At 52.8% G+C, this 13,793-nt stretch overlaps 1 protein-coding gene across 1 annotated transcript; it reads right to left on the minus strand.

Annotated features, from left to right (window-relative positions):
- Positions 1-431: 431 nt before the first annotated feature.
- On the minus strand, positions 432-7,570 carry CXCL14 (C-X-C motif chemokine ligand 14). Its single transcript, XM_042905923.1, has 4 exons — positions 7,292-7,570; positions 7,009-7,114; positions 3,133-3,246; positions 432-572 (listed from the first exon to the last, which is right to left on the minus strand). Exons 1-4 carry the CDS (start codon positions 7,353-7,355, stop codon positions 557-559), a joined length of 300 nt encoding a protein of 99 aa, XP_042761857.1. The 5' UTR covers positions 7,356-7,570; the 3' UTR covers positions 432-556.
- Positions 7,571-13,793: the final 6,223 nt, after the last annotated feature.

Below are 13,793 nucleotides of genomic sequence, written 5' to 3' on the forward strand. Positions count from 1 at the left end.
CCTCACACAACAGATGCAGAGAGATCGGCTTCTGCCTGCCCGGTGACAGGGGCCACTGTGGCGTCCCCCCAAGGCTGTGACCAACCGTGAGCGCAGGAGAGCCCGTGGCAGCTGTGTGGAGGCGCCAGGACCTCTGAGCGGAAGCGCCCCGCATTAGCAACGGAGCAACGCTGCTATGAAATGTTTCAACCAAGCTCTGTGTTCCTCCCAGGCGCTTATAAAGCTCAGATGTAGTGATGTCTGGACAAATACAAAAAAGCATTTTTTTTTTTTTTTTTTTTTTTTTTTTTTACAAAGGAAAGGCATGAGTTTCCCCCCTTTCGGTAAAAAGCAGTGTGTGATCAAGTCTGGAGCACAAGAGAGAAGGGTCTCACATCTGGAAGCCTTTCGCACACAGCTATAAAATGTAAAAACTGACCCTTGGTAAAAAGTGCTTTGTAACAATATATAATTTGTGTCTTATGCCTGTGAGAAAGAGAAGGGTTGTTTTTTATCTGCAGAGTCCTTTGCTTGTCTCCCAGCTGGTGTGAAGTTTTCCTATGAGGGATTTTTCACCCTACTCTTCGTAGACCCTGGGAAGAGAAAACACCCACGTTAAGTGGCTCAGGACATGACACAGGGTGGGGGCTAAGCTGCTTCATCCTTGCCTTCGGGAGTGCCCCTCCCGGGAAGGCAGGAGCTTGGGAGAAGTAGGAGGAGGGGGGGACACCTCAGAGGAGGTCATCGCATGGACCTCAAAATCTTACCCGAATCTGGCTTTGTGCATTCTCAACCTCTGCGATCCTCAAAGCCCTATGGAGCAAGCCCTCTCTATATATGAGGAAACTGAGGCACAAGGGACTTAAGATTTGCCCAACGAACACTGAATGTCCACGGTGGGAATGAGGTCTGTGTCCAGCATGAGCAGGGATGGGGCAGGGGAGGACAGGGCATCCCATCCTTCAACTCAGGCTTGTATCTTCCCTTGTGTTTTGCCCAGAGAATGCATGTCTTCCGGAAAAATGCTAGTTCTAGAAGCTGCTGCCTAAAGACTGAAGGGTAGTTAGTGGGGCTGGGGCCTGTCCCAGAGGCCTGTGGCTCCAGGTCACTTCCTTTTAGTGGTTGTAGGACCTGCATGACCTCCCCCCCCCCCCCCCCCCCACCTCCCAGACTGTCTCTATTTCAGATCTTAAATCCCTTCTGTTCTGCCCCATGGCTGTTTCAGGGCCATGCTTCGTACTCAGACAGCCCACCCATTCTTCTGCCTCATTCCTTGTTTCCGAGTAAGACCACCTGACTGTACTCCGCCCGATGCTGCTGCTTCCCGTGGCAGCTGGGAGCTCTGGGCTCTCAGATGCAGAGCTGCTAGGCTGGCTGCACAGACCAGCAGCTCCTGGGCCTGCCAGCAGCCCCCACGACTAGCCTGGGCTGGCCTGCTGGCGTCTCCTTCCTGCACCCTACATTTAGCATTCTCTTGCTGTCTCTGCAAAGGGGACTTCACGGTAGTTTCTTTCTCTCCATTCTACATTCGTGGAGACATTTCCAGCCTTTTACAGGGGGAGGGGAGGTGGGGAGGACAAGAGATCGTCCCCTTCCTCTCCCAGGATGCCCCGGCCTCCCTAGAAAGAGGATGAATTCATTTTGTAATGAAGCCACGGGAGGCTTGGTCACCGAGTGGCTCTCCTCACTGGAATTTGCAGATCTAAAAAGAGCAGGGCTGCGTTGTCCCATGCCTGCCTCCCCGTCGTCAGAGCCATGGCCCAGGTGGAGGGCTGAGGGACAAAGTGTGCGCATCGCCCGAGTGTCTGCCCTCAGTCCTGTGCAGACGGTCTCAGCCCCCTTCACAGACTGGCCCTGCATTTAGCCCCATTCCACTTGGATGACGCAGGGCCTGGAGAGTGGCAGTGGACAGGACGGGTCCTGCTTTGGCCACGTGAGCTGCCTGCCCTGACCGGAAAGAGGGCTTCATTCCCATCAGATCCACAGAAAATAACCTCTTGCTCTCATCAGTTTCTATTTCAAGCAGTTGCAGACGAGGCGGTTTCGGAGGCAGTGCAAAGGGCTCAGATAGTGGGGTTGGGCCTGAGTGTGGGCTGTGGGGGAGCCGGTCATGGGCTGAACCTCGAGTGGAAGGGCTGGGGAGGGGGGAGCAACGGGAGGGGTGGCTCAGGCAGCCTCTCCAGGCAGGGAGAAGGTGACCTTGGGAGGCCTGGCTTTCTGCCATGTGCTCCCAGGGAAGTCACTCCCCATTTCCACTTCGCCCTGGTTTCCCTCTCTGCAGAATGGGGTGCTGGGCCCAGCTCCCGAGGAAGTCCCCTCTGTGTGTGTGTGCACATATATACACACGCTATATAGGTACAGGTGTAGACAGGCCCTGAGTGTGGGAGGAGTAGGTGTGCCCTGGGACACGCTCACTTTTATGTGGTATGGGGAAACAGGGAACTTGCCAGACATGGGACCACAGGAGATCAGAGATGGAGAGTGGACTTCTGATTGTGGAAACAGAACCCAGAGAGGACAGAGGTCTGGTTCACAGCTCTGGTCATCTGGCCACTGCTGTCCCCTGAGATTAACAGTGGCTCTGATTTTAAAGGGTCAAGTCCAAGGTCCCTCCCTGCACCTGCAAGGGAAGGAGTCTGTCAGCTTTCTGGGCAGCAGGGGACACGGGGGCCCCTTGAGGGAAGGAAGTGTTTGTTGGTAAGGTATTGTCCTCATCGTGTGGTGGGGGTACCCTGTGTTACAGTTAATAAACACAGTTACTTAAGTGGTCGTGTTTCACCACACAAGAATCCCAGAGAGCCATGCCAGCCTCTTGCCCGTTCACTTGACAGAGGGAAACTGAGGGTCAGAGAACTTAGGCTGCTTTAAAAAGAAGAGGAATTGAGACTACAGCTTAACACGTTAGCATGGTGCAAACTTCAGTTCACAAAAGGATAACTTTTCGATGCTTACAGTTGTCCAAGGGAGCAAGGGCCTGCTTTGTGAAGCGGCGAGTTCCTTACCCCATGGGGTTATGTGAACAGGCTTGGCTCTCCGCTCGCCGTGGCTACTGTGGTGGGTGTTCACCCCTTCGGCGACGCTAGAGGAGCTAGCCGGGGTCTGAGACCTGGAGCTGGTGGGAAGGTAGGTGTGAGGAGGTGGGGGCATGCATACCTGCGTTTCTCGTTCCAGGCGTTGTACCACTTGATGAACCGCTTGGTGCTCTGCAGCTTGGGGTGCAGGCAGTGCTCCTGACCCCGGTACCTGGACACGCTCTTGGTGGTGATGCTGAAACGGAGCAGCGTGGGGTGCAGGATTGAGGAGCCTGAATGGCAGCCCCTCAGTGTGGCCTGTGGGCCGCCCTGGTCTGTCCCAGTCAGGGAGGGCCCTGAAAATGTGGCCGCCTCCCTCCTGTCAGGGGAACGCGCCCTGGTGCTCACTGCCTGGCTGCCTCTTTGGAAGGTTCTGGGTGTCCCCTTAATCTCCGATTTCACATACAGTTTAACCCTGTATGGAGTGATTGGCTCTCACTTCTCCCCTGGAGTTCTTAGGGTCTGGGATAGCCCCCCTCCCCCACAAGGCTGTTGCCTACAGGGCTCATGCCTCCCTTGGAGAACAAAGCTCTGGGGACTCTTCCAGCTCCTCTAAACCTAGGATTGGAGAGGTGGAGAGAGCTAATATCAGCAAGGTGCACACGCCGAGACCCCTTTCCTTGGGTACAAGGAAATTGCTCGCGGCAGGGCTCAGACATGCCCTGCACATGGGTGGTCTCTGTCTGACCCTTCAAACCCCAGAGCCCCTTGATCCTCTGAAGTCTGTCCCAGGGCTGGGACATGACAGATCCTGAAGTTAAGTCTTGCTGGCCTTGCAGCCCATTTTGATTCCTGAGCCTGAAGTCCCAGTTGTCTCAGCCCCCAGCAAGAAAATAAGACCTCCCCTCAGGCCTCTGTCAGCCCATGTGCCAAACCGAGTGGAGGCCCTAGCCGTGCGGCAGAAAAGCAGGTGGCACTGTACAGAGTGTAGGGCCTGGGTGTGAATCCCAGCTCTTTCTGTAGGACCTTGGGTAATTTCTCTTAACCAGTTTGCCCATCTGTAAAATGGGTTTAATAATAGGACCTACCTCTTAGGGTTATCGGGTAATGAAAGGGTATAATGTATGCAGAGTGCCTAGCACCTGGTAGACGCAACGTGGAGAATTCCTGTCATTAGTAATTGTCTTGGAAGATGAGATGGCCAAGGAGAAAAAGAAGCCTTAGTGTGTGAGCTCCAGCCTGGACAGGGAAAGCAGGACTGCTGCCCAGGACTGCCATGCCCCGCTCACCCTGGGCTGGGCCAGGGTGGCAGGATTTTAGGAGGAAGCTTCTGGGTAGGGGAGGAAGGATGGTGTTCCAGAACAAAGGACCACCTAGGGGATGTGGAAAAGTGGAAGGTGAGAGGTGCCACTCCCTGAGTCATGGCACGAGCAGATGATGGTGGGCTGGGGAATGAGCTGAGGGGGCAAAGAGGGGCAGTTGGAGGCTGGATTGGGAAGAGAAAGAAGGGAGGGAGAGAGGGCAGTTAGGGCCCTGCAGGTTCCCAAAGGTAAAGTGTCAGGGCACACGGGCCAAGTTCTAGATGGGAGCAGGGCCACCACAAACTGAGTCTCCCTGTTGACAGGGAGAGAAAAACCGAATCTTGCCACCAGAATGGGGGCAGAATATTTCTGGGCAACTTGTTCTCTTCCCTTCTCTGTGCTCAGAGTTTCCAAGGCCCCCCATTGCAGCCCAAGCTTCCTAGAGCAGGGGTGGCTCTTCTGCTAACTGCTGTGGACTGGGCTCTGCCTTCACTGGCCCTCTGAGACCAGTCGCTCCCCGGGTCCTGTCCCTCCTGCTAGGTCTTCAAGCATGGGGTCAGGCTTCCCAGGGAAGTCCCAGACTTCTCAGAACAGTCTGCTTGTTCTCCTCTCCATAGTACTCGGTCACTCTGCGGGAATTTAACCCACTGCTCTCTCTGCCTACAGTGCTGCTTTTGCACTTGAAGTGAAGGGATGTGGGCAAGCCTGATGAAGATGCCCTCCTCAGTTAGGTCACTGTGCAGGCTGGGGATTCCCAATTCTGAAGGTCGGGGCAGCAGGGAAGACACTCAGCCCTCCCACCACAGTCCTTGAATGCTTGTCACAACACTGGGACAATGAAAATTGGTTGTGGGGTGAAGACATGACGATTTATATTCCCTGCAGTTGCTCAGAAATTCTGGGTCCTGTGTCCCCTCTCCTCAGTGGTTCTGGGGTGCTGAGGGTTTGGGCAAGAGTTTATAGGGCACAAATGGCCCTTTATAAAATCTGGAGTCTACTCCCACTTGCAAAGCACACTGGCCTCCCCACCCCACCCCCATCCTCATCAGAGATTTCTGGGTGACTCAGGGTGAACTGGAAAACTTGCTTTTGTTCAGCGTTTGTGGCTGAAAACCTGCTTTGGCAAAAAGTGCTGGCCCTGCATCTGATCTAGAGACTCTTAGGAGCTTGAGACAGGAGAGGATGTTCAGCCCTTCAGTGCTGTGGGCGGGGCTGGGTGTGGGTGAAGGTTTATGAAGGAGACTGGTGACTGTGTTTGGACCTCCTGAGGCCCCTGCCAGTTTTCACAAGGTTGCGTAAAGCCTTCTCGCACCTGCCTGCTGTCAGTTTCCTCTCTATTCTGAAAAAATTTAGTCGGGAGAAAGAGTAAACCTGTTTATTGAGGGTCCTTTAGAGAAGTCTCTGCACCCCATACCCTGCTTCTCTTTCTCTGCAAGGTCTTGGCACCTGGCCATGGGGTGTGGGGTGGTTCTCAGTACTTAGAGGAGTGCAAACTTAATTTGCCACGTCCCTGTCATCTTCAGCCCCCAAGCTGGAAACCATGAAGGACCTGTAGCTCCTCCTTCAGCTTGTGGGAACACTAGCCCCCACCAAAAAAAGATTTTCCGGCAGTTCTTCTGGACTTGGGTCTACTAGGCAAGGGACAGGGGTTGATTTATGTGCCTGGGCAGGAAGGCAGTGGGGTTCGGCTTAAGCCTGGTGGCTTTGCAAATTCCCCTAACTTCAGCCTGACTGTGCAGCCCCCAGGTGGCAGTGTGTGGGGGGAGGTGGGCTGCCTTTGCATACACTGTGCGGAGGCCTTGGGACCATCGGGGCCAGCGGATAGAAGGCACTTGCCCAGACTGAGAATAAAGTGTGTCCTGATTCTGGGGGAGGGGAAGAGGGGCCAATGGTCCGTGGCAGACCACGGTAGCTGCTTTGCCAAGGGCTTCCTTCCTGGCCAAGTGCATACTGATGGGGAAACAGTGGTGCTGGACTCAAGTGGTTAATTGGGAAGGCAGAGGAGCAAGGAAACTCCGTGTTCTCTCACTCTGTCCCAGTTTTAAAAATATTCTTTGCATCCCCACCAAGCAGGGCTCCAGCCGCATGGCACGTTAACCCCAGCAGATCACTTTGCCCAGCACTGCTCAGGCTCAGGGACCCACAAGAGTCCAGCGGGTGGTGGAGGATCAAGGATCAGTCTCAACATGAAATCGCTAGCAGCCAAAAAAGCTGGCTGTGGTCCCCTGGTAGGGAAAAGGCTCTGAAAGGAGGGTTGGGTCTGAGGACTTAAAGTCAGCATTTGTTTTAATTCTCTCTCCAGCAACAGGAAGGCAACATGCATCCCAGTTTGGGTGCAAGTTCAATAGTTCTGGGTGAGTTTGGAGCGCTTTCAATCCCGATGCTCTAAAGTTGGCACGACCAGAGCCATTTAACCCTTGATCACCCCAGAATGGTGGGCAGTGCAAGCACCTAGGCTACCCATTTGAATCTTAGCAAGGGTGAACACCCAGAGGCTGTTTCCAGAGAACAGGGTAGTTGTCCCTCTTTCCAAACTCTTTCAGACTGTCACGCCAGCGTCCTAGGGACTTGCTGGGCAATTACAAAGCCTCCTCCAAGGCCTTGCCAAAGGCACAGAGGAATGTCTGTTAGCCCCACCGACCCAGCCCCATGCTGTGCCCCAGCACCGGGTTAAGAGCAGCCCTCACACACGCTCAAGGTGAGGAGCCAGAACTCACATAACCATCTTCTCCTCGCAGTGCGGGTACTTTGGCTTCATTTCCAGCTTCTTCACGTCGCTGTATCGAATCTTGGGCCCCTTTCGGGAGCATTTACATTTGGACCCTGGGAGAGAGAGCGCCGGGTATCATTCAGCTGCGTGTGCGGTCTCCTGCCCCCCCCCCCCCCCCACCGCCCTAGGTGCCCACCCAGGACCTCGGGGGTCCCTGGAAGCCCAGCAGTTGGCGCCCAGGTGCCCCAGGACGGGACGGGACGGCGACAAGAGACCTCCCGGGCACTCACCGTCCACGCGTGCGGCGCACAACGCCAGGAGCAGCAGGAGTAGCGCGGCGGACAGGAGCCTCATGCTGGCCGGAGGGGCGCGGCGCGGGAGCAGGGACTGGGGAGGGCGCCCGGCCGGCCGGCTCAGCTCTCTCTGCTCGGAGCGCGCCTCCGGCTCTGCTCCGCTCGCTCCCGCTGCGCCCGTCGGTGGGTGCCTGGTGCCGGCTGCGTTCCGCTCTCGGCTCCGCGCTGTCTCCGCAGCCTCCCTCCGCCCGCCGAGGCCTCTTTTAAATCCGCTCCTGCCCTCGCGGCAGCGAGCTCATTAATATGCAGAACCACTCGGTGACTCACTGAGATTTCTCAACGAGGTGGGGGGAGGAGACCTTCCCCGCCCCGGGACCGCGATCTCCGCGGCGCACACTGGGAGCCACGCGCGCACACACCCATTCATACCCGCTGCCCTCTTGCTTCTATACACACTTGCATACCCAGACTCCAGCCCACGCACACCACCAGTGCCCCCGGTGGTACCGGCTGTTCCAGACACTTTAGAGGCTGCTTAAGGGCGCTGCTTTTCTGAATCGCATGGTTCCCTCTGGCCAGACAAGCATGCTGTCCTGAGCTGCTGAGAGACCCAGGCCCGCGGCCCAGATCTTCTGAGAACTGAAAGGGTTTTGGAACAGGTGCCAGGTGTGAGTGCCAGCAGGCCTGACTCCTAGGGTGTGAGTTGTCCCTGTTGGGCCAGCAGCCTTGGTGGCCAGAGCACAAGGCCAGGTCTGGAGGGAGGTTGCCATAGGTTGTACAGGAGCAAAGTCATTGCCTGTGGTCACTGCGGCTGGCTCAAAGGATGCGCCCGAGGGATTTTTGGTCACTCTGAGAGGAAGACTTCCTAAAGTTGGTACATGGCTGTGCGAGCTGCCTGCAGAGTGGTGAGAACCAGCCAGGGGTTCCTTGCTGTCATACCGTTCTCTAAAGGCTCTGCCCAGCAGGGACACATGGCAGTGGTAACCATTTGGACAAAGTTCATGTTCCAGACATATGCCAGGCTCTGTGGCGTAGTGTTGTGGGCCAAGGCAGGGCAACAGAGATTCCTGCTTCATCACTTACCAGTGCAAGTGACCTCACTACTCTGAGCCTTCATTGTGCCTTCTGTAAAGCAGGAGTGTCACAGTGCATGTCACAGGGTGGCTGTGAGAGGTGTGGAAGATCAGACGTGTAAAGTGTCCGACAGAATGCCTGACCCATAGTTGGTGCCCAGGAAATCTTACCTATTGATATCATTATAGTATGTATTTTAACCTATGTTATTTTGATTCTTATAAATCATTTTCCAAGTTGGTATTTTCATTCTTTTTTTGACAGGCATGGGAACAGGTTTAGAGAGAAGAAATAACTGGTCTAAGACCACAGAGCCAGGTGGCTAGGTCAGGAGGGGCTGGAGAATTGGGGCTCCAGCCTCTGGGCTACCCTGCTTCCCTCAGGCACTTGGGGAAGTGCTTCCTTCTTAGACTCAGCAACAGGGGATGGAGTATCTCAGGCTCCAAGGGTCCCTGGGCTTGGCTCCCAGGCCAGAGCTGAAGCCAGGGCAGAAACTGCCAGGTTCTTCCAGCTCACACAGCTCTGTGCTGTCAGCCCAGCAACTCCCTGGGGGTGCAAGAACCCAAAGGGGTCCTGGGAGGATGGGGAGGGCAGGCTGCTGGGGACAGAGTGGAAAATGTGTACCGTCTCTTCCCAGTTTGAGCTCCTTGGCTACCTGGAGGGGATGCTGAGCCATGAAGGGCCGGCAGAGCTTATGAGCTGGCTTCAGGCCATGTCCTGAGTCCTGTGCATGCAGTTGGATTTGTACTTGAAGCAAGGCGAACCGCTGGACATGTGGGTTTATCTAGAAGATGAGACCAAGGGAGTGATTTGGGGCAATAACATTACTTTTCAAAATGTTTAGTCTTTCAAAAAAAATTTTGGTACAAAACCAAAATGTTTGTTACAGAAAAATCAGAAAACACAAGCAGAGGAAAACATAAAAGAACACACTTCCACCCACTCAGAGGTCTACACTAAAATGCTAACAGTGTTATCTTTCCCAGCACTTTTGTGTTTGCTTGCATGCATGTGCACAGGTGTGATCAGTGTGCATGTCCTGTTTGAAAACCCATTTGTTTTACCTGTCTCTGTATCGTCAACATTCTCCCATATGACGGGTTTTGCTTCTACAGTCTCTCTTTTAATGGCATCATATATGGTTACCTAGCATTGTGGCTGAAAGCTCAGTGTCTCCATGTCAGACTGCCTGGGTGTGAGTCCTACTACCAGCTATGTGACCTGGGGCAAATGACTTCACTCTTTTCAATACTGATTTTCTAACCTGTGAGATTGTGATGATAATGGGACCTATGGCAGAAGGAGAATTAAATGAGATGGTGCATGAAAAGCTTTTCATGTGGTCCCTATGACAGAGTAAGTGCTCAGTAAGTGCTATGGATTGTTGTCATTATTTTGGGTGCAGCCCGGTCCACTGTACAGATGTACTGTAATTACTTTCAGTAATTATTCTTTGCTAAATGTTTAGATTGTCTTCAACCATGTTCTGTCAGTGGCGTGTGACATATACTCTTGTAGCTCAATTTTGGGGCAGCCCTTTAAAAATTGATCGTGTCTCAGAATCACTGGGCCATTGGGGCATGCTCATCTAAGGCTTTTAATACAAATTTCCCTTCAAAAAATATAATCCATTTTATTTTTCACAAGGAATTTCTTACCTGCCAAGGTTTCTCAGAGCATGTGACATAGATTTTTAAATTAACAATGCTGATTAGGTAAGTGGGATCTGACAGCATCAGGGATCATGGGCACCGAGCTTTTGTAGGAAAAACTAGTTGGCCCTAAACATACGGACCAGTTTCCCAACTTCCAGGGCCAGACCAGAGGTCAGACCACCCATTGTTTTGCCCCCAGTTGTACTCCGAAGACTACATATGCTCATCTTTGGTTTGCAAAATACAGCCATGTGTTTTTGCAAGCACAGCTCACTCCTGTTTGTGTGAGTTCTTCAGGGGCCATGGGTAGAGGAGAGGATGGGGGCCTTCTGCTGCCAGCCTGTCTGTGGATGATGCTGCTCAACTGGGAGAGAGAGGGGGGTCTTGACTTTTGACTTGCCTTTTGGGTGCAGACTCTCCCAAACTCATGTAGGGGTCTTTGAGCAGGTGGAGGAGGCAGGGTGAGGTGGATAAGGGCGAGGTAGTTCTGTGCCCAGTGGCCCTAATTCCGGGGTGATCCCTGAGGTGTGATGAAGGACCACACACATATTCTGCCCTTTGGGGCATAGTCTGGTGTGTGTGTGTGTGTGTGTGTGTGTGTGTGTGTGTGTGTAGGTGCCTGCAGCTATTTATGGTCAGACTGGCTTCTATGGAAGGGGTACATGCAAAGTATGGGGGACACAGAGGTGGGAGGAAATAGAAGCAGAAAACCATTCCTTGAGGGAGTGGAAAATTGGCTGACCCTAGGGATTTCCATATTTATCCTGTTCACAGTGATTGAGCACCCACTGTGTTCCAGGCTCTGTGCAAGGTGCTGGGGTTAAGGTGAACAGAGGAGGGATGCGCCTGTCGCCAAGGAGTTCAGAGTGTAGTGGGGAAGATGGACGTTAATCAGACAACCAGAAATGCACATGAAATTACTGCAGAGCTAGATGTGATGAAGGGAAGCTGATGCTATGGGCCTCGCCAGGGCATCTGACCAGGTGGGGAGGTGGGGATGGCTTCCCAGAGGAAATGTCCACCGGGCTGCAGTCTGAAGGATAAGGAGGAGTTAACCAGGTGGCAATGACAGGGGGCCCATTCCTGCCCCCTTGTAGTCTGTGTTCCTCACACAGTGATCTCCTGTAGGTAAACCCCTGCTTAATGCCCTACTGGCTCCTGATTTCACCCGGAGTCCAAGCCAGTCCCTGCCAGTGTCCCGTCCCCTTGTGACCATCCACCTTTCTCCCCTTGGCCATGCTCTACCACAGTGCCTTGTCTTCTCTGTCAGACATGCCGAGCCTGGCCCCATCTTGGGATCTTGTGCTTGCTGACCCCTTTGCCCAAACTACTGTTCCCCACGTGTTGGCAGGTGGCTCCTCTGTACAGAAGTCTCAGCCGTAATAGTCACTCTTCAGAGTCAGTCACACTAGCACTCTCACAGTCACTCTCTATGCCACTGGTATATTTTACTTTTTACATTGTATGTGCAACAACCTCACACTGTACTATGTTCAGTTTATTTGGGAGTGTGTTGTGGGTCATCTTCTGGTCTGCTGGTTCCATGAAGGTAGAGTCTCTGTCTTTCTTGCTCATCCTCAGTAAATCTAGGCTGTGTAGACTACAAGGTCGGGGTCGGGGGGTGGGGGGGAAGAGTGTGTGTGTGTGTGTGTTTGTGTGTTTGTGTGTTTGCGAAGGGAGTGGGTAAGGGTGGCCATTAGCAAGGCCACGTTCTGAGGAAAGCCAGTTCTTCCCAGTGCATTTGCTTCAGAAAAGTGTTTGCTGGAGGGAGGAGGAGGTGACTGAGCAGGAGTGTGGGATTCCAGGAAACCCTGCAGGTGTCAGGGCACCACCTCATAGATTCGCTGAGCAGGTGGATCCTAAGTGGTCAAGGCTGGTTTCCTGTCCAGGGAGCGGAGAGACAGCACTTCCTGTGGTGAGATCAGTGTGCCTTTCTCTGAGTGTCGCCCCCACCCTGTGGGACCCTGGGCAGCCAGTTGCCTCCTCTTTGCTGGCTCTCTTTTAGCACAGTTCTGCATAGTGACCCCCCTCCCCAGGCCCTCATTCTGAGGGAGAGGGGGATGCAGGCTGAGGTTTCCTGAGGACAACTCTTGGTTTTATTCTTTATACTTGGAATGGTTAGGGCAGCTGAGCAATTAAGCCTACAGGAAATGGTTCAGGGGGTAGCCAGGCAGTGTTGAATTAGGCTTCAGGCAGCCTTGTGGAGCAGAGGGGCCCTGACTCCAGTGGGTAACTGAGAGTGTTGTGTGTTCCCCCAAGCATGCTACAAGATGCTTGCAGCAAATATGACAGACGAACCATTAGCATTCACCCTGCCATTTATTTATTCAGCACCACCTCACTGGAGACAAACATCTTCACTATATCAAGAACACAAACAAAGATATTTTCAAAGGAGGCCCTAATAAATAAATGAGCAAAGGACAGACATCAAAGGGCAATTCAGGGGAAAAAGAAAGAAAAGCAATTATTAACCAACTCATGAAAGAATGTGCATCTTCATTAGCAATCAAGGAAAGCCACATTAATGCTGCAGTATCATGGCGTTTTGGTTTGGGTCCTACCAGATAATGAATATTTAAATTTTTAAAATGTTTTATTTATTTTTGAGAAAGAGAGAGAGAGAGAGAGAGAGAGAGAGAGAGAGTATGAGCAGTGGAGGGGCAGAGAGAGAGAGACACAGCATCTGAAGCAGGGTCCAGGCTCTGAGCTGTCAGCATAGAGCTTGACATAGGGCTTGAACTCACGATGTGAGATCATGACCTGAGTTGAAGTTGGATGCTCAACTGATTGAGCCACCCAGGCGTCCCATGAATATTTATTTTAAATAGTAATATCCAAAGCAATTGGATAAAGGGAGGGAGCAGAACTCAGCATCCCTGGTGGGACTACAAATTGGTACAAGATTTTGAGAAATTATATTTATGGTATATATCCAGAGGGTTTGAAATAAACTACTTTTTCCCCATTAACCCACTTCAGTTCTATTTAAACAGCTGATAAGGGAGAAAGGCTGCATGCAAGTAAGGAGTTAACCTAAAGGCCCAACAATGGGACGTTGGTTAAGTAAACAGTGAAAGCTCTGAATGAAATATTATACTGGTGTAAAGACTCCTGATTATAGAATCTGTGGAATTTCGCAGAGTAAATGCTTATGCAGTAAGGAGAGACAACACAAGGTCGTGTAAACACCATGATTGCAAATATGTAAGGCAGCAACCGCTATGTAAAGCATGGCAAAGTAAGAGATACAAACATCGTCCTCTTTGAGTGGTGGGACTTTGGGCATCTTGTAAAGGGTTCCCTCCTTGCTTTCCTGTTTGTTTGAATGTTCTTAGTATGAAAGGGACTCAAGAGCATTCAGTTGAGGCGGTGTGGCCTAGGGAAGTCTTAGCTCCACTTTGTAGGACAGTAGGCTCTCCTGCCCTGCGGCTGGCACTGCACAAGCAGCACGTACCTACCGTTCTTGGTGGTGTGGGTGAGGCCCGTGATGAGGGCTCATGCCCCGTCTTCACAGCTGTCCATACTTTTCACAGCACAGCTCGCCGGCCTGTCCTTGCAGGCCTCACCAGGCCTAGTCCTGCTTTGTGTCCTCCTTCTCTAACCATTCCTGCTTCATGTTCACAGCAGGGTGCTGGCCTCTCCCCCAGGCCTCTGGGAAGGGAGCCCTGTGTCCTGACATGGGTCCTGGGAGCAGCTTCTCACTGGTTGCACTGTAGCAGAGTCCCCCGTCCCTCCAGCCACACCCTCTCTTCCTCAGTTTCTTAAAA

The sequence above is a fragment of the Panthera leo genome, chromosome A1, assembly GCF_018350215.1.
Source record: "Panthera leo isolate Ple1 chromosome A1, P.leo_Ple1_pat1.1, whole genome shotgun sequence".
Lineage (NCBI taxonomy): Eukaryota > Metazoa > Chordata > Mammalia > Carnivora > Felidae > Panthera > Panthera leo.

Coding starts and splice junctions, on each gene's coding strand:
- CXCL14 (XM_042905923.1), bottom strand. CDS start 7,355: ATGAGGCTCCTGTCCGCCGCGCTACTCCTGCTGCTCCTGGCGTTGTGC. Junction 7,115..7,291: donor GTGCGCCGCACGCGTGGACG/GTGAGTGCCCGG, acceptor TCTCTCTCCCAG/GGTCCAAATGTAAATGCTCC. Junction 3,247..7,008: donor TGCGAGGAGAAGATGGTTAT/GTGAGTTCTGGC, acceptor GCTCCGTTTCAG/CATCACCACCAAGAGCGTGT.